This window comes from Chrysochloris asiatica, unplaced genomic scaffold, assembly GCF_000296735.1.
Source record: "Chrysochloris asiatica unplaced genomic scaffold, ChrAsi1.0 scaffold00008, whole genome shotgun sequence".
Taxonomy (NCBI): domain Eukaryota; kingdom Metazoa; phylum Chordata; class Mammalia; order Afrosoricida; family Chrysochloridae; genus Chrysochloris; species Chrysochloris asiatica.
The window spans coordinates 21,776,065-21,796,580 of NW_006408526.1; the positions used below are offsets into that span (position 1 = coordinate 21,776,065).

Below are 20,516 nucleotides of genomic sequence, written 5' to 3' on the forward strand. Positions count from 1 at the left end.
ACTGTAACAATGCTGGAGATCGCATGATAGAATTTTTGCAAGTCCAAAAATTATTCATTGCAAATAATTTTTTCAACATAAATGTAAACTAAACACATGGACCTTATCAGATGGAATACACAGAAATCAAGTTGACTACATCAGTGGGGAGAGACCATCATTAATATCATCAGCCCAAACAAGGCCAGTGCAGAGTGTGGAACAGATCACCAATTAATTGCTCATAATTAAATGCTCATAACAGACCATCAATTAGTTGCTCATATAAGTTCAGGCTGAAGGTGAAGAAAATTAAAACAAGTCGACAAGAGCCAAAACATGACTTTGCATATATTCCACCTGAATTTAGACACCACCTGAAAAACAGATTTAGTGCATTAGGCATAAATGATTGAAGAACAGAGGAGATTATATAAAGAATATCATACACAAAGAAGGCTAAAGGTCATTAAAAAGATAAGAAAGAAAGAAAAGACCAAAATGGATATCAGAAGAGAATCTGAAACTTGCTCTCAACTGTTCAGAAGTTAAAGCAACTGGAAGAAATAAAGTAAAAAAAGTTGAACAGAAAATTTCAAAGGACAACTCAAGAAGACAAAGAGAAATATTATAATGAAATAAATGTGCAAAGACCTGGAGTCTGTCAACCAAAAGATAAGACCACACTCAACATTTCTCATGCTGAAAGAACTGAAGAAAAAAATTCAAGTTTTAGGTTTGATGGACTGAAGGATTCTATGGACAAAATACTAAGTGATACAGGAATAGTCAGAGTCACTGTACTAAAAAGAATTGGCTGATGTTCAACCATTTCTAGAGATAATATATGATCAAGAACCAATGGTTTTGGAGGAAGAAGTCCAAGCTGCACTGAAGGTATTGATGAAAAACAAGATCCAGGAAATGACAGAATACAAAGTGAAATATTTCAACAAACTGATGCAGCACTAGAGGGGTAGTCATTTGTACCAAGAAATCTGGAAGACAGCACCCTAGCCAACTGATATTTGTGCCCATTCCAAGGAAAGGTGACCAAATACAATGTGGAAATCATCAAACAATATCATTAATACCGTATGCAAGTAAAATTTTGCTAAAGATAATACAAAAAATGATTGTAGCAGTATACTGACAAGGAGCTGTCAGAAATTCAAGCAGGATTTAGAAGAGGACGTGAAATGAGGGATATCACTGCTGTCATATGGATCTTTGGTAAAAGCAGAGACTACCAGAAAGCTTTATTGACTATTATTTGTGCTTTATTGACTATATAAAGATTTTTGACTGCATGGATGATAACAAACTATAGATAACCCTGTGAAGAATAGGAATCCCAGAACATTTTATTGTATTCATGAGAAACCTGTATATAGCCTAAGAGACAGTCAAATATAACAAGGGGATTTGTTGTTGTTAAGTGTTGTTGAATCAGCTCCGACTCATAATGACCCTGTATAAGGTTTCTGAGGAGCGGATGGTGAGCTTGAACCTCTTACCTTTGGTAGAAACCAACATGCAGTCCAGCGCATTAACCCAAAACGCCACACCAGGACTCCTAACAAGGAGATAACTGAATGGTTTAAAATCAAGAAAGGTATGTGTCAGGGTTATATTGTTTCACCATACTTATTCAATCTGTATTTTCAATAACCTCATATGGATGCGAAAGCTGGACAGTGAATAAGGAAGACTGTAGAAGAATTGATGCCTTTGAGTTGTGATGTTGGAGGAGAATACTGAAAGTGCCATGGACTACCAAAAGAACCAATAGATCTGTTTTGGAAGAAGTGCAGCCAGAGTACTCCTTGGAGGCCAAGATGGCTAAGCTTCGCCTCTCATACTTTGGACATATTGTCTGGAGGAAACAGTCACTGGAGAAGGATGTCATGCTGAGTAAGATGGAGGGTCAGAGAAAAAGAGGAAGACCCCCAACGAGATGGATCGGCCAGGTGGCATTATTGATGGCGTCAAGTGTGGCAGCAGTAGTGAGGTTGGCCCAGGATCGGACATTGTTTCATTCTGCTGTGCATGGGGTCGCTCTGAGTCGGTTCAGACTCGATGGCACCTGACAACAACAACAACATTCAATTTGTATGATGGGCAAATAATCCAAGAAAATGGATTATATGAAGAAGAACATGGCATCAAGATTGGAGGAAGACTCATTAACAACCTGTGATATACAGATGGCATAACCTTACTTGCTGGACTTCAAATACTTACTGATGAAAATAAAAGACTACACTACAGTTTTCAGTATGGATTGCACCTTAATGTAAAGAAAATGAAAATCCTTAAAACCAGAAAAATAAATAATACCATGACAAACAGAAAAAAACGGAAGTTTTCAAAGACTTCATTTGGCATGGATCCACAATCAACACTCATGGAAGCAGCAGTTGAAAAGTCAAAAGACATATTGCATTAGGCAAATCTGCTGCTGAAGAATTCTTTCAAGTGTTAAAAAGCAAAAATGTCACTTTGAGGACTAAGGTGCACCTGACTAAGTCATGATATTTTCAACTGCTTCATATGCATATGAAAGTTAGACAATAAATAATGTAGACAATAGAAGATTGATACATTTGAATTATGGTGTTGGCCAAGAATATTGAAAGTACCATGGACTGCCAAAAGAAATCTGTCTTAAGAGAAGTACAGCCAAAATGCTCCTTAGAAAGCCAGGATGGTGACACTTCATCTCGTGTACACTGGACATGTTGCCAGGAGGGAACCAGTCCTTGGAAAAGTAGATCATGCTTGGTAAAGTGGAGGTTCAGAGAAAAAGAGGAAGATTACCCAATGAGACAGATTGACACATTGGCTGCAACAACAGGCTCGACCCTAACAACTGTGAGGATGGTACAAGATGAGGCAGTGTATCATTTTGTTGTGCTTAGGTTGCTATGAGTTGAAAACAATTCGTGAAAACACACCACCATAGAGAGAGAAGAAAACCACCCAGATAAAATCATAAAACCATATGCTCCAGGTTCAAAAGGTGTGATTTAAACAAACATACACACACAGTAGGAAAAACAAAACAATTTTCAGGAGAAAACTTAAAGAGACTTTGAAACAAGAACCTGTAGCTTCATATCAATAATGCATTGAATCTGATATGCTAAAAGGTGACAAACAAAAAGCAACCTTAGACACCTTTTCTTATGCCTCCCACCAAATACAGCTAAAATCCCTAGATATTATGTTTAAAACAAACTCTGAAAAGTAGAAAAGGAAGATTGGCTAGGGAATCTCAGAACTTGAGTAGCAACACTGTTACTCCATCTACTCCAGCCAAACATCAAAGAAAAAATTGTGACCTCCCTTCACTGCCAACAGCTAAATTTGAGTCAACATAATTTTAAAACTTCAGAAGAATATCACTATCCACTTGAACCCCCCCACATTCCCTAGTCCAGTTCCCAGAGGCAACCATTCAAAATCATTCCAGCTTTTTGGTAGCTTTTGATTTTTCAATCCTCAAATAATAGACACTAACTTCTTTTGATACTTGATACAGCTTGATGTAGATCTTTCTCATTCATCATTTTAGGAACACTGCATGACTTCTTTCAATCTGAAAACTGATGTCCTTCAGTTGTGGGAAATTTTCTAGAATCGTTATTTTGGCAATTTCTTTTGCTCCATTTCCTCTGGTTTTTCTTTTTGTATAACCTCTTACCTGGTTATTGGATTTTTTTTTTTTCCTATTTTCCAACTCTTTGTTTGTTTTTGTGTGTTGGTGTTGTTACCTTATATAATAATTTTTCAATTTTATGTTCTAATCATTCTACTAATTTATAAAAATTTTTATTTTGAAAAGCCATCTCTTATTTTATATATTTTCCTCAGTGTTCCCTCCCAAAGTATACATTCTTGCTTTATGCACCCCACATTTAAAAAAAATCTATCATAGAATATTATAGAATTAAATTTTTTCCCCCTGCTTCCTCTATTGTTTCTGTTTCCTCCAAATCTTTTTTTTTTTTTCCCCAAAATTGTTTTGTTTTCTTCTTCCATTTTTCTATTTCTTGTTGGGGACATTCCTCAAATGACAAATGCTTTTAGTCACCTTTGTATTTTCAGTACATACAGACAATAAAAGCTTGAATGAAGAGAAGGATGAATGCTAAGTGAAAAAGATGCCTGGTGGGAAAATTTGTAAATCACTGTCTTTTAAAGTCAGTAACTTAAGATTTTTAGGACTGGCCCTGCCAACAAGTAGTCTCCAGCACACTTGCCAGATGGCTAAAACTTTTTTTTGACAGAATTATATTGGGCTAATTAAATAGACTCCTCTCCTGTTTGGAAGAATTAAACATTATTTCTTAGTTTATTTGCCTTATTCACAGTACCATCCTCTTTTTATTCTAGCTCTCAAAATAATATTTCCTCATAACTTGTAAGTAGGTAAATCAAAACTATTTCTTTAAAGTAATCTGGATGCTGACATCTGGCCACGTGATACAGTGACAGCAAAGCTGGACTGGAAGTTAGGAGAGAGAGTCTATGACTCTGGAATTGAGGGAAGTATATTTTATTCTTAGATGAAGTTTGAAAAAACAGCAGCAGGCAGTTTTACACACAATGACTGCAAACTACCTAATTAAAGAGAGGCCAGAAGGCTAAGAGACCAAAAAGACCTAGTAAGAAACTCATCTCCCAATTTTGAGTTGAAGGCTCTTCTTGTGCTCAAAGAAGAGAAATCTTAATAGTTTCAAAGATCTGATATCTATGTTGTTGTTAAGTGCTGTCGAGTTGATCCCGACCCATTGCGACCCTGTATAGGGTTTCCAAGGAGAAGCTGGTGAGCTTGAAACACCAATATCTAGAGCCTCTATTATGTCCCCACCCCCACCCCAAATGATGAAAGTAAAGAATTATTTATTATAAAAACATAAGAAAAAGGTACTTATAAAAGAACCTATAATTTTGGTGTGGCATTGTGGGTTAATGTGCTGGACTGCAAAGTGGGTTTGAACCACAAGGTCAACAGTTCAAGCTCACCAGACGCTCATTGGAAACCCTATACAGGGTCGCTATGACTCAGAACTGAGTCGATGGCACGTAACAACAAGCAATAATCCCACTGTGGTGTAGTGAATTACTTTTAGTCATGGTCTTTGTAATTCCTACCAAATGACTCCTTGGGACTAAGCAAATGCAAAGTATCTGTGGCCCCTGAAGAGGACTGGACAGCTTGCTAATCATAATGTAAATAAGATACATGGCACCCACTGGGGGGAGAATCATGCAAATTAGGCATGGAATTCTAACATGGGGATTGGTCAATTTTACCAACTCAGAAGCAGAAAGGGGCTCTCACAAGCATAAAGGAAGGAAACCTAGGTGTGGAGTGAGTCCTTTGGACCTGAAATCCCTGTGTTAACAACCCTCCTTGATCTAGGAAACATACAGCCTGACACAGTAGATGGTGAAAGATAGAAGTGGCAACAGCAGAGGCAGCAGAACTGGCACAAGACAGAGTCATGGGCTTCCTGGCCCATAGAGTGAGAAAGCTGAGCGCCTCAGGACAGGAGGTTTGCTGGCAGAGTGGGGTGCTGCCTGGGCACTTAAACAGGGGTGCTAAGTCTGCCTACCCATGGAGCTAGACCTGAGTTCCTTCGGGCTAAAGCTTACTGGCAATGGAGTGCCTTTTGGGCACGTATCAACAGAACTAAAAGAGCTGCGTAACACTCGTCCAAGCAGGGCAGAAGTCAAGGCGTATGTTGCTGAGAGAGGCATGCCTTCAGGCATAGCTGAAAAGAACTGTATCATGAACATTTCTTATACGAGTTATAACCTGTGAACTTCCCTAATGAACACTATAATCACGAGTGTTGTCTGAGTTCTGTGTGGCCACTGTGATGGACTATAGAGTCCAGCAGGGAAGCAGAGTGCTGTGGAAGGGATGGCTGGTGTCAGAATTGGTGAAAAAGATTGGAGGGTGGAGGCCTGTCTTCAGCCTGGGGAGTTTGATGCCATTTGTTTTGATTCTCCTCCTTACTGTCAAGTTAGAGGAAGTCAGACGTTGCCCCTATGTCATTCTTGCACCAACCAATCAAAGAAAACCACCATCAGCTTGTTAGAGCATGTTTCAGATCTTTTTTTCTGCATATATTGATTTTTCCTCATAAGATCTGGATTATGCTACATATACTATTTCACTGTGACTGTCTAACTTAAGTTTTTTCAGTTTGAATGCCTGGTAAACCAAATGACTGTTTCCACTTAGAGTTAAGGGCTAAAGAAACAATAGATGAGTTAGAATCAGAAAGAATAGTTTCTTCTCTCGATTTTATCAGTATTTCAGTGTGAAATCTGAGACCACTCTATTAAGCACATCATCTCCATTTCAAACATCAAAAGGGTGGATTTAAATTTGCCTTTAAGTTATACCAAAGAGCTCATTTTTTGTTTCTTTAGATTTAATCATCCTTTCTTACATCAAAAATAACAAAATTGTAGGGTTACATTAACACACGATCATGAAACAAAAATGTGTTTCATTTCATTAGTCACAGGCTACATATCAACCAGCTGTCGGAACTAAAAATATGCCATAGTTTAAAATTTTGTAAAACACAAGCATTTAAGACTCATTTTGAAAGAAATGTGACTTCCTTCAGTTTCTGACAACCAACTAGAAGTTTTGGAGAACAAATTAGCACGTCCACACAAAAAGAAAAAAAAAAAGTAGTGGTGGGGGGGATTCAACCTAATTTACTGAAAATAAACATCATAATGCTCAGATTTTATCAATTAACATGTTAGCTATGACACTCTCTTATCACCAGGGAGGTAAACAAAACCCTGAGACAGAGATCAAAACACAAGGAGAAGGTGTGTATTTTGTGAGGGGAGGAGTGAGTTAGGACAGGTATGGCAATAATAGTTTTGTACATCTTTTTCTCATGAACTGTAATAGAGACTCTGCCAGGATTGGAGTCTGCAGTGTTACATTCTCGGCTCTCAAATATCTCCACCATACTCAGGCAGCTCCACAAAGTATGAATGGACCCCTTTTGGACAGACCCACACTCAGAAAGCTCCACACAGCATGAATGGACCCCTTTTGGACAGAGCTGCATGTGGACGTCCATCAACTCTGGTCACGAGGATACAGGAATCAAGCCTCAAAATAAGTTTTTGCCACCATTAAGTATTCGGTTAGAAAATAGATAATGAGCTGAGCTGAAATAGAAACATCCTAATTAGGCTTAAGGTATAGTTAAAGCAAATTGGAAAGATATGTAGAGACTTTTCAAGGTTTTGGAAATTCACAGAGTCATTTAAGAAGAAAATACACTTCACTCAATTTCAGAAGGAATCACAGACTCTCCTAACCCCCGTCCCAACGCATCTCTCTATCATGTTACCATCCATCAATATTCTCCTCTGACAGTTCCTCTACTGAAGCACTAATACTGGAGTCTGAGAGGAAACATTTCACAGAGAATGATTTCAAGTATTTTCCATGTTTTTCATTTCATTTTTTCATTGTTATATATGTATGGTTGTTAAGTGCCATTGAGTTGGTTCCGACCCATAGCGACCCTGTATAGGGTTTCTGAGGAGCGACTGGTGAACCTGAACCACCACCGACCTTGCAGTTCAAATGGCTTTGCAGCCTGGCGCATTAACCCACAGTGCCACACCAGGACTCTGTTATATATGTACTCTAGTTTAAATTAAACAAAGATGTGATCACTTAGAGGCACAGTCTTATAGTTTCTCTCTCTCATACTGCTTTGCAAAAAATTAGGGGGCTTCAAAAACTTTGTGGGGAAATCCCATTATCTTTTCATTGCACTTTTTCATGAACTTTTTGAAGCCCCTTTATATATTACATGTTTGCTAGCTGAACCTTAGTGATTCACTGCACTATAAAAATGTAACTCACAGGTAAAAACTGTCAGTCTCTCAATCAATTTAGATTATGAGAACATCACTTCTAACTGCCAACACAATGGATTCTAAAGAATTAATTTTAAATAAGTATTTGAACAGCCTTTTCAATCTTAATGAATTCCAATCTTTTTCCATTGTACATATTATAGAAATTTCAATCTGCTTGCTTTGGTATCCAAGTTTGGTAAGAATTAGTGATGTTACCCATAGGGCAATTAATTTTCGTCTCTAATAAGGACTTCCAATTAGGAAAAGAAACAGGATGTAAAGAAAGACATGAAAAACAGTAAAAAGGATCATGGCTCCTATTAATAAACAGAATATTTTCCACTGAAAAATATATGGCATATTTGAGTTCTGTGCCTCAATATCCTCATCTTGAAATGATGTTTGCCCTTTCTATGGCACTGTGAGTCCATCCAAAGGTACCTCAGAAACTACTGGTGTGGCGTTGTAGGTTAATGCGCTGGACAGCAAGGTCACTTTGAACTGCTAGGTTGGTGGTTCAAGCTCACAAGCTGCTCCTCAGAAACTGTGCAGGATCGCTCTGGGTCAGAAGTGACTCGACAGCACTTAACAACAACAACAAAAGGTACCTCAGAAGAAAGGCCTACATTTCCACTACTCAAAAATTAGCCACAGAAAACCTTATGGAGAGGCAGAGAAGATCTGGGGATCCAGTCCCTGAGGTGGTCCGTGGAATTGAGGAAATAGGACCCAGAACATTTTGGGAGAGGCAAAGGTTTATGCAAATCAATGGTGCATGCTCTGACAGGGCTCAGAGATGAGCACCTGAGAAATCACCAGGGCTTGGGGCCGCTGATCTAGATATAGTCTCAGCAGGACCCCTAGACCTTAATCATTTGCCTCAATTCTCCTAGTCTCTTTCCATTTCACGCTCAAGAAAATCTCAGTTCCAAAGCAAACATGTCAATGTTTGGTCTTGTATAGAACTATCCAGTGTTGCAAAACTTCCTCTACCACCTATCCTATTGTTTACGTGACATTCCCTTTCAGTCAACTCATTAAACACACACACTTCAATAGATATTTTTGGAAAGAAAACTTGATATTACTACTGTAAGTTGAAAGTAGCAATTGCTAAGTGCTGTCAAATCAGTTCCAACTCATAGCAACCCTGTATAGGGTTTCTAGGAGTGGCTTTTGAGTTTGAACCACCAAACTTGAGGCTCAAACAGACCTTGAGGTCAAGTGCTTATCCTATGGTGCCACACCAAGACTCCATAAAAGGAAATTTTAAAAGATAAAAACAACTAAAGCCAAGCAATATTCATACATTTTAGTCTTGTGTTGATGATTTGGGAAAGATGTATAGAACTGCTAGTGTGTGCGTGTATGTTTTAGAAATGCTGCAGAGGCTAAAACCTCACTCTTTCTAAGAAGAAATAAGAGAACTGAAAAGGGAATGCTTTTCACTATTTGATATTAATTCATTCTCTTCTCCATATTACTAAAAACCTTGTTGAGCACCTGAAGTGCCCCCAATGGTTTCAGGTGTGCTGGTGCTGTTTCTGTTAAGTGACATAATCAAAGATAAAAAAATATGAGTTCACATTTAAAAAATGAGTTCACATTTTCAAAACAAAAGTATGTGACATATATATAAAACAGAACACCACATCTACATCTGGTGTTAACAACTTCCTATAAGATTTCAGATAACCCATTACTTTACATGTTATAACCCTTCTAACTTTACTTTACTGCCACAAGCAAATTCCAGATCTTTTTAAAGGTAAAGTTGCAGAATGTGCTTACTTATAAAAAAAAAAAAAAAAAAAAAAACTATGTGTGTGCAGAATTACTTAATATTACCCTTCTAATCATGGTGTGGTGCTGTGGGTTAATGCACCAGACTGCAAAGCCATTTGAACTGCAAGGTCGGTGGTTCAAGCTCTCAAGCTGCTCCTCGGAAACCCGTTACAGGGTCACTCACTATGGGTCGGAAACGACTCAATGGCACTTCACAACAACAAGTCATAAAAGGTCTTGTGACTCCTATAAAATGATTGAGTGGGACTATGCAAATAAGATGCTTGTGGTTCATCAAGGAAATTAGCCAGCACTGCTAATAAAGCAAGTATGGTGAATGGAACCTTTTGGGGATGGAACCATGTAAATAAAGTGTATGGAATCTTAACAAGGGGGTTGGTCAGGTTTTACCATCCAGTAGGCTTAAAGGATGTGGCCCTGTGAGTTAATGCACCAGACTGCAAAGCCGTTTGAGCTGCAAGGTTGGCGGTTAAAGCTCACCAGCTGCTCCTTGGAAACTCTATACAGGGTCGCTATGGGTCAGAACCAACTCAATGGCACTTCACAACAAGAACAACAGGCTTAAAGGGAAACATGGGGAGGGAGAGAGGGAAAGTACTATGAAAGACAGCCAGATGGTGGCACAGCAGTAGCAAAAGCAATAGCAGTACAAGATGGGAGGAATCAGGCAACTGGTGTGAGACAGTTGCAGTGGGGCTTGCTGACCCACAGAGCTAAGAGTTGTAAAATGTGCCACAGATGGTCCCAAGCAGGGCCCAGAGGCAGAGGGCAAGACGCAGCTACCCTGATCAAGGACTGTATCCTGAGTTATTCCTCTTACTTCTGAGTTGTTCCTGATCCTCAGTAGTTCCAAGTTACCTCCCTAATAAATAATAAACCACTCTGTGAGATCTGTGAGATGTTACAGTAAATTATGGAATCCAAAGACTGGAGGAGACTACTGAGGGGAGGGGAGTAATTGACGTTAGAGATAGAGTGGTACAGCAGTTTAGAAAAGTTAGATATTTGGGACATTTTTAACCTCTACCTCAAAGAACTAGTTTTGTGCCGATCCTTATGAAAGAAAGTATTCATTTACTTGCTTCTGCTTTTATTAGTGTCCCATCACTTTTGTAATGTGTCACCAACAGTTTTCGAGTATTGTGGCCCTAACCCAATTTTCTTTCCAAAGTCTTGTGTTTTTTAATTATACAATGATTTTTAGGATTGCATGCACTATGTACATGCACAACTGACTGCATTATTGTTTAGGGAAAAACGAATCTATAACAACTTTACTTTTTCCTAGATAACAGGAGGAGATAAGCGCCCAGCATATCTGCTTAGGCATCAAATCAAAATCAAAGACTAGTCTTATCTGTAAGATCCAGCCTCAACAGCTGTTTTTCCTCCACAATCTATCCATTAATTGGATAACTCCCAAATCAGATACTCTATATGGAGCTGGAAGGGTATACTTTACCTTCAAACAGTGAACAAAAATTTGGATTTTTCAGAATATAAAAAGGTGACACTGTTAAGAGTTATTTGTCTTTTGATGCATCTTTTAAAACCAGACCTTGATTCTGGCAGAACATTTTGTCATGTGCCACTGTAATAATGGATATTCACTAGCTACTCTGCACCTACCATGAAAAAAATTGGCATAAAATACTCATTACTTTAATATAGTTAGAACAGTATAGTAGAAACAATGAAGCCTTTACAAACACTCAGAGTTCATGATAAACTAGTGAAATAAAACAGAACAATATAAAACAGAAATGGGACAGACTGGATTATTCATTTAGTATTCAAACCAAGGACCAAATAAAACATGTCACTCAGAGCCAAAGGGCAGATAAAAATAATGCTGCCATTTAATACACTCAGGAAAAAAATGGAGAATGTAATTATTTGCCTTCTTAAACAAACTCAGGCTTCAATTCAGGACTAATAGCAGAAGTAACAAACATCAAGTATAGTATAGCATGTGCTCCTATTGATGTTAGGAAGTTATTTGGCCACCATACTTATTCAACCTGTATGCTGAGCAAATAATCCGAGAAGCTGGGTTCTATGAAGAAAAACGTGGCATCAGGATTGGAGGAAGACTCATTATAACCTGTGATATGCAGATGATACAACCTTGCTTGCTGAAAGTGAAGAGGACTTAAAACATTTACTGATGAAGATCAAAGAGCACAGCCTTCGGTATAGATTACATCTCAATGTCAAGAAAAGAAAAATCCTCACCACTGGACCAATAAACAACATTCTTATCAACTGCGAAAAGACTGAAGTTGTCAAAGACTTCATTCTTCTTGGATCAACTATCAACATTCACGGAAGCAGCAGTCAAGAAATCAAGCAAAGTATTGCATTAGGCAAATCTGCTGCACAAGACCTTTTTAAAGTGTTGAACAGCAATGATGTCAGCTTCAGGACTAAGGTGCGCCTGACCCAAGCCATGGTATTTTCAATAACCTCATATGCATGGACAGTGAATAAGGACCGTTGAAGAATTGATGCTTTTGAATTATAGTGTTGGAGGAGAATATTGAAAGTGCCATAGGCTGCCAAAAGAACCAATAGATCCATTTTGGAAGAAGTGCAGCCAGAGAGCTCCTTGGAGGCCAACATGGCCAAACTTCATCTCTCATACTTCGGACATGTTGTCAGGAGGGATCAGTTACTGGAGAAGGACATCATGTTTGGTAAGGTGGAGGGTCAGAGAAAATGAAGAAGACCCCAAAGAGCTGGAATGGCCAAGTGGCAGCATCGATGGACTGAAGCGTAGCAATAGTAGTGAGGTTGGCCCAGGATCGGGCAGTGTTTCATTCTGTTGTGCATAAGGTCGGTATGGGTCAGTATCGACTCGATGGCTCCTAACAACAACAGCAGTCTTGATATTCTGGTTCCATTTCTTAAAGAATGAGATACGACACATTTCCACACACTGGTTATATTAAAATGCCCATTCCCGTCCATGGATGACAGTATTGTGCACATGAAATGATTCTATCAAATAGACAAGTGACAGTAGATTATGTAGCAAATCATTTGCAAATCAGCCATGGCTCTGCCTATGAAATACTCCATGACAGAAGTGGGTTTCAAAAAGTCTGTGTGAGATGCTCACCGAAACAACTCATGGAAGAGTATACACAGAAGCATTTGGACATCTGCAAACACAATCTGGACCAAAACTCAAAAGAAGGTAAAAGTTTCTTAAAAAAATCATTACTGGTGATGAGACATGGATTCATCACTACAAGCCTGAGGGTAAATGACAGAATATGGACTGGAAACATCGGCAATCACCAACCAAGAAAAAGTTAAAAAGTCAACCATCAGCTGAAAAATTGATGTTTACAGTTTTCTGGGATTCTCAAGGGTCAGTATTGGAATATTATCAGGAAAAAGATTCAACAATCAACGATGTGTGTTACAATGAGATGATCACTGAAGAGCTGAAGACTAAACACAGAGGACTGCTATCCAACACAGATTAAACACAGAAGACTGCTATCCAGGGTGTTGTGATCTTTTAGGACAAAGCATGGCCTCCACATACCTCTGCTCACATTGTTGACATCTGCAAAAACTTCATTTTGAGATGTTAAAGCATCCTCCCTATAACCCTGATCTTGCGCCATAGGATTTTCACCTGTTTGGTCCCCTGAAAGTGGCCTTTGAAGACAAAGATTTGCCTCTGATGAAGAAGTGAAGAGCAATACATTCGTGGCTCACACTTCTGCCTAAAACAGTTTTCAGTAAGGGAATACGTAACATTGTTGACAGGTGGACAAAGTGTATTGAAGACCAAGGAGATTATGTTTAAAAAATGATTAATCTTTTTTAAAAACCAATTAAATAAATTCTATAATCAGAGTGTGGGTAATTTTTGACTCATCATTGTATATAAATATAGATAGATAGATAGATAGATAGATAGATAGATAGATAGATAGATAGATAGATAGAGATAGATAGATAGATAGATAGATAGATAGATAGATAGATAGATAGATAGATAGATGCACATATATATGCAAGGGGAAAAAAAAGAACTAAAAGAAAAAACAAAATGTAACAGTGGCAATCTTTGGATACTGAGATTATAGAAGATTTTTTTTCCCCTTATCTATAACTTTCATTAAGAAGCCCTAGTGGGAAAAACCCTTTCTAGGACTGAAATTTAAAGGGAAATTGTGAGCTGTCTAGTATACTTGGTAGTGACCACTGAGTCTACCTGTGATTGGAAGTTGGGGAAATTCAGCAATGAAGACATGGGCCAAGTTTGATCATGTTTCATTGGTACCCACTGACCTTGAGATGACAGAGAAAAGAGGAAAGTCTGGCTGATCTGAAGTTTAGGAATATGTACGAACTCCTGAGCCCATAGGCACTGACCTAGCCCCTAGGGGCTAGGGCTGAGAGTGAAGGGGTCAAGTGGTCTGAAGTAGAGGGAAGTATATGGATTCCCAAACTTGCAACTAGTACCCACTGCCTAGCTTGGATGGCTAGTTGACCAGAACTGGACCCAAGGAAGATAAAAATGCTTAATACCATGAAAAAATGCAAATTGTTACAATTTGACAAAATAGACTTTTGCTTATGAATGCAGTGACTCAAAATTCCAACCAGAATGGAAGGATTCTTCATATCAAGGAACAGCTTTGTTTCCTCAGTGATAGGGATGAGAAATTTAGGCATTGACTATCAAAAATGGGGGCAGAGGGGAGTTATAAAGGTATGAAGTGGCTGGCTAACAAGCTTTCATGCATTGTACTTAGTTTCTGAATGAGGTGGGTAATGTAGAATACCCGCAGAATAGTTTGCCTCTTTTCCAGATGCATCTGGTGAAAGGGGATGGAGGATGATGGTGACAGGATTTTATGACTCAATTATGAGTAATTGTTAGCAGGAGTAATTGAGATTGTCACAACTGTAATTATAGAAGATGTGCAACTAAAAGTTAATCTTTCATTTCAAGAACAGACGATTCCAGGAACATCAAGAATGAAGAGCGTGAATGAAGCGTGAGATCACTACCTAGAAAAGTAGTGACAGCAGGGAAGCTGGCAGAGGTGGTGGCATGGAAAGACAGTCATTGCAGACCCTCAGTCCATGGACTGAGAAAGGCTGTGTGCCTGCAGGCAGGAGGCTGGCTGGCAGAATGTGTACCCTTTGGACATTTAAATGAATATATATTTTTTGTTTTGTAAGTGTATATCAAATATTTTTGATTTGTTCGTTTGTAAAATGTTAAGTTAATGAGGAGCCATAGGAAGGAAGCAGAATGAGTGCTGTTGCAGGGAGGGGACTGAAATCATTGAGATGAAACAAAGTGTATAATTTGCTGAATGTAAATTGATGATCTTATCTGTAAACCTTCACCCAATTCACAACACAACATTTTTAAAAGAATCCTTGGTGGGGCTGTGAGTTAAGCATTGAGTTGCTAATCCCAAGATCAGAGGTTCAAATCCACCAGGTGCTCCACAGAAGAAAGATGAGGCTGTTCGTTCCTATAAAGATTTACAATCTGAGAAACCATACAGAGGGTCACTGAGTTGGAATTGACTCGATGGCAGTGGGTTTAGTTTTTTGGTGTTTTGTTGTTGTTTTTTCTCCTTTATAGCTTTTATTATTTTATATAATGAACGAACATTACTTTATCATTAGAGAAAAAACAATTATCTTTTTAATCAGTGAACTGAAATAAATGAATCCCTGATCATGGTTCACAAAGAATTTACAGTAAGCCATAAATGTTCCTTCTAGTTTCCAAAAAGTTGAAGGTACATGATGGACTAGACAAAATGGTACTTTCCCAGCATGCAGGAAAAGCCACTAACACCAGAACACAAAGAGAACCTTGCAAGACAAGTCTTCAACCACAGGAATATGAAAGAGGTACAATGGCAGGCACTATGCACCAGGAAGATATATCCAACTTGTATGGCTTTGCTTTTATCAGTCAGCATTCTGGCGACTCCTACTGGCATTCTGAAAACTCACCACTTTTCAAAAAAGCTAATATTGACTCACTTAACCAAAATGAACAGTGTCTGGTAGCAGAGAATATGGAAATATGATTTCAGAGACAACCTGTGACCAAAGCCTAAGAAATGCACAAAAGACCATTGCAGAATTTAAAACCAGCTCTCCTTCAAAGCTGTACATCAATGCCTGCTTTCGGGACAGTATCTATGGCTAAAATGAAAATTCATTGTAACAGGAATCAGAGCCTTAACTTAGAAAAATGAAGCTCTAACATCAGTGATTTGATAAAAATACATTAATCTTACCTATTCAGGGGAGCAGTCTATATATGTGACTTAAGACATCCATTTTTACAGCCTACAGTTATAACTCATACAATAAGAATCTCACTTATAAGCCTAGATGGTCTCTGTGGAAGTCTATCCAGCCCCAAACCAAGAGATGAAAGGCCTGATGAGGCTAAAGGTTTGCATCAAAAGAGAAGTGGAAGTGCTGAGATGTTACATTTTCGGCACCATGACATACAGCAATCCAAATGAAATGCATTTGACTTTTAAACTGCTAAACATTTCTTTAACAGATAAGTAGCCCAAATGAGTGCTTTGTACCAATTCTATAAAATGATCTCTTACTGTCCCTGGGAATGAAGAGGAACATTTCCTTTATTGTTCTCACCTTTTCCATGATCAAAGATTTTACAGATATCAAATGTCGCAAGAGTCATCTTTCAAAGGGACTGAAATAAAATTAGCATGGGTTCTCTTAGGCATGAGGACAAGTAGGTGGGAGAACATGACACTAGCACAGGCTGCCCCACGGCACTCACTATGAGAACAGCTCACTGATTGGTCACTTTCTAAAAATCAGCATATACTAACAGTCAAGTAAGTCAAAGGTCCAACTGAGAAAACTGGAAAGTCCCTCACTAAGCATTTTAATGAGCTAAGGAATGCTAAAAGTTTCAGAATGTGTTTCTACCCTAAGAAAATTTCCAGCCCACCCAAAAACTTAGACATTATATTGAATTATATGTTTTATGTAAAAATAAAGTAAGATAATTCACTGTGACTCAACAAAAGTGGACACATGCCCCACTTGAAAATAAATCACTTTCTAAGAAATTCCCATTTCATCAATGATTTAATATGCATGCCAACCAGATTTTAGAAGTATATGGTACTTAAAGAAGCAAGAGGAGAATGCTGCTCTTACATATCTGGAGGGCTCTTCTAGGTTCTGGTCATTCATGTCAGTAGGAACAATGCGGGTGCCCAGTGGTTCCTCAGAAAAAGGTTTTGGTAACTGGCCCCTGAACTCTGATGGAATGAACTGAAGCTGCCAACTATCAGAAACAAAAAGAAGAGGGAGAAACACACAGGGGAATCATATTGCTAAATGTACTTGAAACAAACCAAAAAGAAAAAAAAAAAAAAAAGAAGTCATGTGAAAGACATTTCATTTACAGTAAAAACATTTCTGCTAAAACCTCAACCAAGGAGCATCGAGGCAGAGGTCACAAATTAGTCCAAGATCATTGAGAAATCCAAAAGTAGAGGTCTCACAACCCATTTCTGAACAACTCAAAGCAATGAAATTTTCAACCAAGTGGTCTTACCACCACACAACTAGAAAAGCTTTTTGCCAGGTGATCGGGTGACTTATCAAAATTAAAGCACATTTCTGAATTGCATATGTAAAAATTCACTAAAGCAGAAAAAAAAAAATTTTTTTTAATTGAAAGCAACTTTATCAGGTATATTGTTGCTGTTAAGTGCCATCAAGTCAGTTCTGACTCCTGCAATCCTGTATACGGTTTCCAAGGCACAGCTGGTGGGTTTGAACCACTGACCTTGTGGTTAGCAGTCCAGTGTTTATCCTACAGTGCTACACCAGGACTCCTATCACATATTGTTGCTGTTGTTAAGTGCCATTGAGTCAGTTTCAACTCATAGCAACCCTGTAGTTAGCAGTCCAATGCTTATCCTACAGTACTACATCAGGGTTCCTATCAGGAATATAGAGTTGAATTTAATATTTGACACTAAGAACACACTAGGAATCATGGTGTGGCACTGTAGAATAAACACTGGACTGCTAAACACAAGGTCAGCAGATCAAACCCACTAGTTGCTTCTCAGAAACTTTATACAGGGTCTCCATGAGTCAGACCCAACTTGACAGTACTTAGCAACAAGAACAACACACCATAGTAGAAGTACTTTGTTCATGACTAATTCTCAAGAGTATGTTTAGTTATGAAATTATTTTTAATGTAAAAAGCAAAGGCCAAAGTCAATAATAAAAAAACAGACTTTAATTGTAATTATTAGTTAATGATTGATACAAGACCTTTATCAAGCACAAGATCCCATCAAGTCAAGTTAAGGTGCTGAAGCCATTCCTCAAATGGAGAAACATGGCTCACCTTAACCAGATTTCTCTTTTACCTAACTAAATAGGCCTCTTCCCTGGCTGAGCCAAGTGAATACAAAGACCCCACATCCAACAACACACAGCACGGTCAGCCGCACAGATGTCTTAAACATAGCTCGCCCTAGTGTTCACAAGTTGGTGAAGAACTTTCATTATTGTTGGATGGAAAAAAAAAAAAAATCCCTTCTAAATAGTGCGGGCTCTAGATTGCTTTTAGAAGTGCCTTCATAACAGGTTCCAGAAATTTTAAATATGAATCCTAAGGAAGAGTCAGTGCCATAAGCCTAGGACCCAATGTGTTGTCAGAAGTTCCCAGACATAAGTGGCTATGGGGGATGTAATCAGATTGACTCATTAGCACTTGGCCCTAATGAACACAGGAGATAAGGCACAGAGCACATCCCACAGCACTCTCAGAGAGCAAATTAGTCAATAACTTTGTGTAAACTTCAAAATGAAAGAAAAATTAAGACAATACTGCTGTAGAATTGCTATTTTTTTCTCCTTGATTTAAAACACTTGGCATGAAAGGACAACCTACTTATCGGGCAGAAGGAAGCTGCTGGGAAATCGATACCATTCCTTCCCGACACAGACATTCACAGGTCTCCCGTCTGGAACAGTGTGGACAGTTGGGTCTGTAGCAATTCGGTAAAATTCTGGATACAGATCAAGAGGGCCGTGATATCCTGTGAAAGGGAAAAAGGTTAGTGAGAGTCAAAGATGAGTAGGATGAGATTCTGACATTTAATTAAAACGTATGCTAACGTCCCACATTGTTGTTGCTGTCATCGTTCAATGCCCTCGTGTTGGTTCCTACTCATAGCGACCCTATATAGGGTTCCCAGGGAGTAGGAAACTGCCAACCTTATGGTTCAAACTGACGTTATGGCCCAGTGCATTAGCCTACACCACCACACCAGGACTCCCACAATAATCCAGAGGAAATACAAGGTATGGAGGTCCACCGCAACGCCAACAGGAAGTCTATTCTGCAGACCTTGTCTGATACTACAGCAGAGGACCAATTGTGCCCAAAGTAATTTATTTCATGCCCTTCTCAATGCCCTTTCACTTTTCAACTTCATACTCTTTGAACACATTTTAATATTCTGAGACCAAATCATAAGTACAAGAAAGAATGTAATTGTGGGAACATAGTCCCAAATTTGTACCTAAGTTTATTTAGAATCAACTCAGTGGCAGTAGAATGGATTTTTGTTTTTTTGAGGGGGGAGGATTAGGGTTAATTCATTACCATCCTTTGAAAGGAATAAAAAAACAACAAAAATAGAGAAAAAAATATATACTTAATCATACTAAAAGGAATTCTCAATCTTCTCTTCAAAACATAGGTAGAAAAGTTACAACCCAAGCATAATATTAAATCTGAAGTTCTCCCCTATAAAAAAAGTCTTTTTCTAGCTTAATCTGAATATGTGTTAAATAATCATGCATTAAAGACTTCTGGTATAGCACTGTGGGTTAATGTGCTGAACTGCAAAGTAGGTTTGCACCGCAAGGTTGGTGGTTCAAGCTCACCAGTTAATCCTTGGAAATCCTACACAGGGTCGCTATGGGTCGGAACCGACTTGGTGGCACTTCACAACAACAAGTAACACCTAAATTGAAGTGCCTCGTGAATCTGGGTTAGAAGACTCTCAGGACACCTACCCTTGAAGAGTGCCACAGAACGAGAAAAGGACAAGAGCCCGAACAAGAAGACTGTTCCCAATGCCAGCCAATTGGATGTCACAGTATAATGCTCCAGCCGGTAATGTTGAAACACACAGCGGTAACATTTCTAGAAGGGAAGAAACTGGTATTGGAAACAGAAGCTAAACCTTGTAGAGTATACACAAATCACAGGATATTACAGTAACACTAAGAGTGAGGAAACATAAAAGGATATTCCATTAAGTCTGGGTATTTGTACACATTTAAAATGTGAAGGTACTCACTACACGTTTCAACACAAAACTGAACTCTATCTATAGGCCAGCCCAATCAGAGGGCCAAGAAGGAAATCTCATTAGCTTCACAGGAAAGTTACTTGGATATTTCTCAAATGCTTAAAGTCCTCATTATTAATTTTAAAAATAGCTTTTGGGTCAGTTTTCTTTGATATATCAAGTATCTCAATCTGTTTTGACTTATCTTCACTTTCCTTACTCACAAATTTCTGGCAAAGTTTTTAGTATCAACAAAATGTCTAAGGGCCAAAAAGAATTAAAAAGTATTCTTCTCATAGAACACTAGGAACATGCTGTGAATTCTCTGATAAATTATTTTATAACCTATATGAAGAGTATAATCTTTACCCATATGCATGCTGTCTTTGCATACCTAACTTCATATTTCCTTGCTCCATTTTGTTTTTTTTT

At 38.4% G+C, this 20,516-nt stretch overlaps 1 protein-coding gene across 1 annotated transcript in view; it reads right to left on the reverse strand.

Moving 5' to 3' along the window:
• Window positions 1-20,516, reverse strand: part of ALG9 (ALG9, alpha-1,2-mannosyltransferase) — a 154,535-nt gene that overhangs the window by 61,522 nt on the left and 72,497 nt on the right. Inside the window, exons 12-14 of the mRNA XM_006833967.1 lie at window positions 19,807-19,936; window positions 18,674-18,821; window positions 16,912-17,041 (exon numbers count right to left, since the gene is read on the reverse strand). Of these exons, the coding sequence (XP_006834030.1) occupies window positions 16,912-17,041; window positions 18,674-18,821; window positions 19,807-19,936 (408 nt within the window). The remainder of the gene's footprint in view (window positions 1-16,911; window positions 17,042-18,673; window positions 18,822-19,806; window positions 19,937-20,516) is intronic.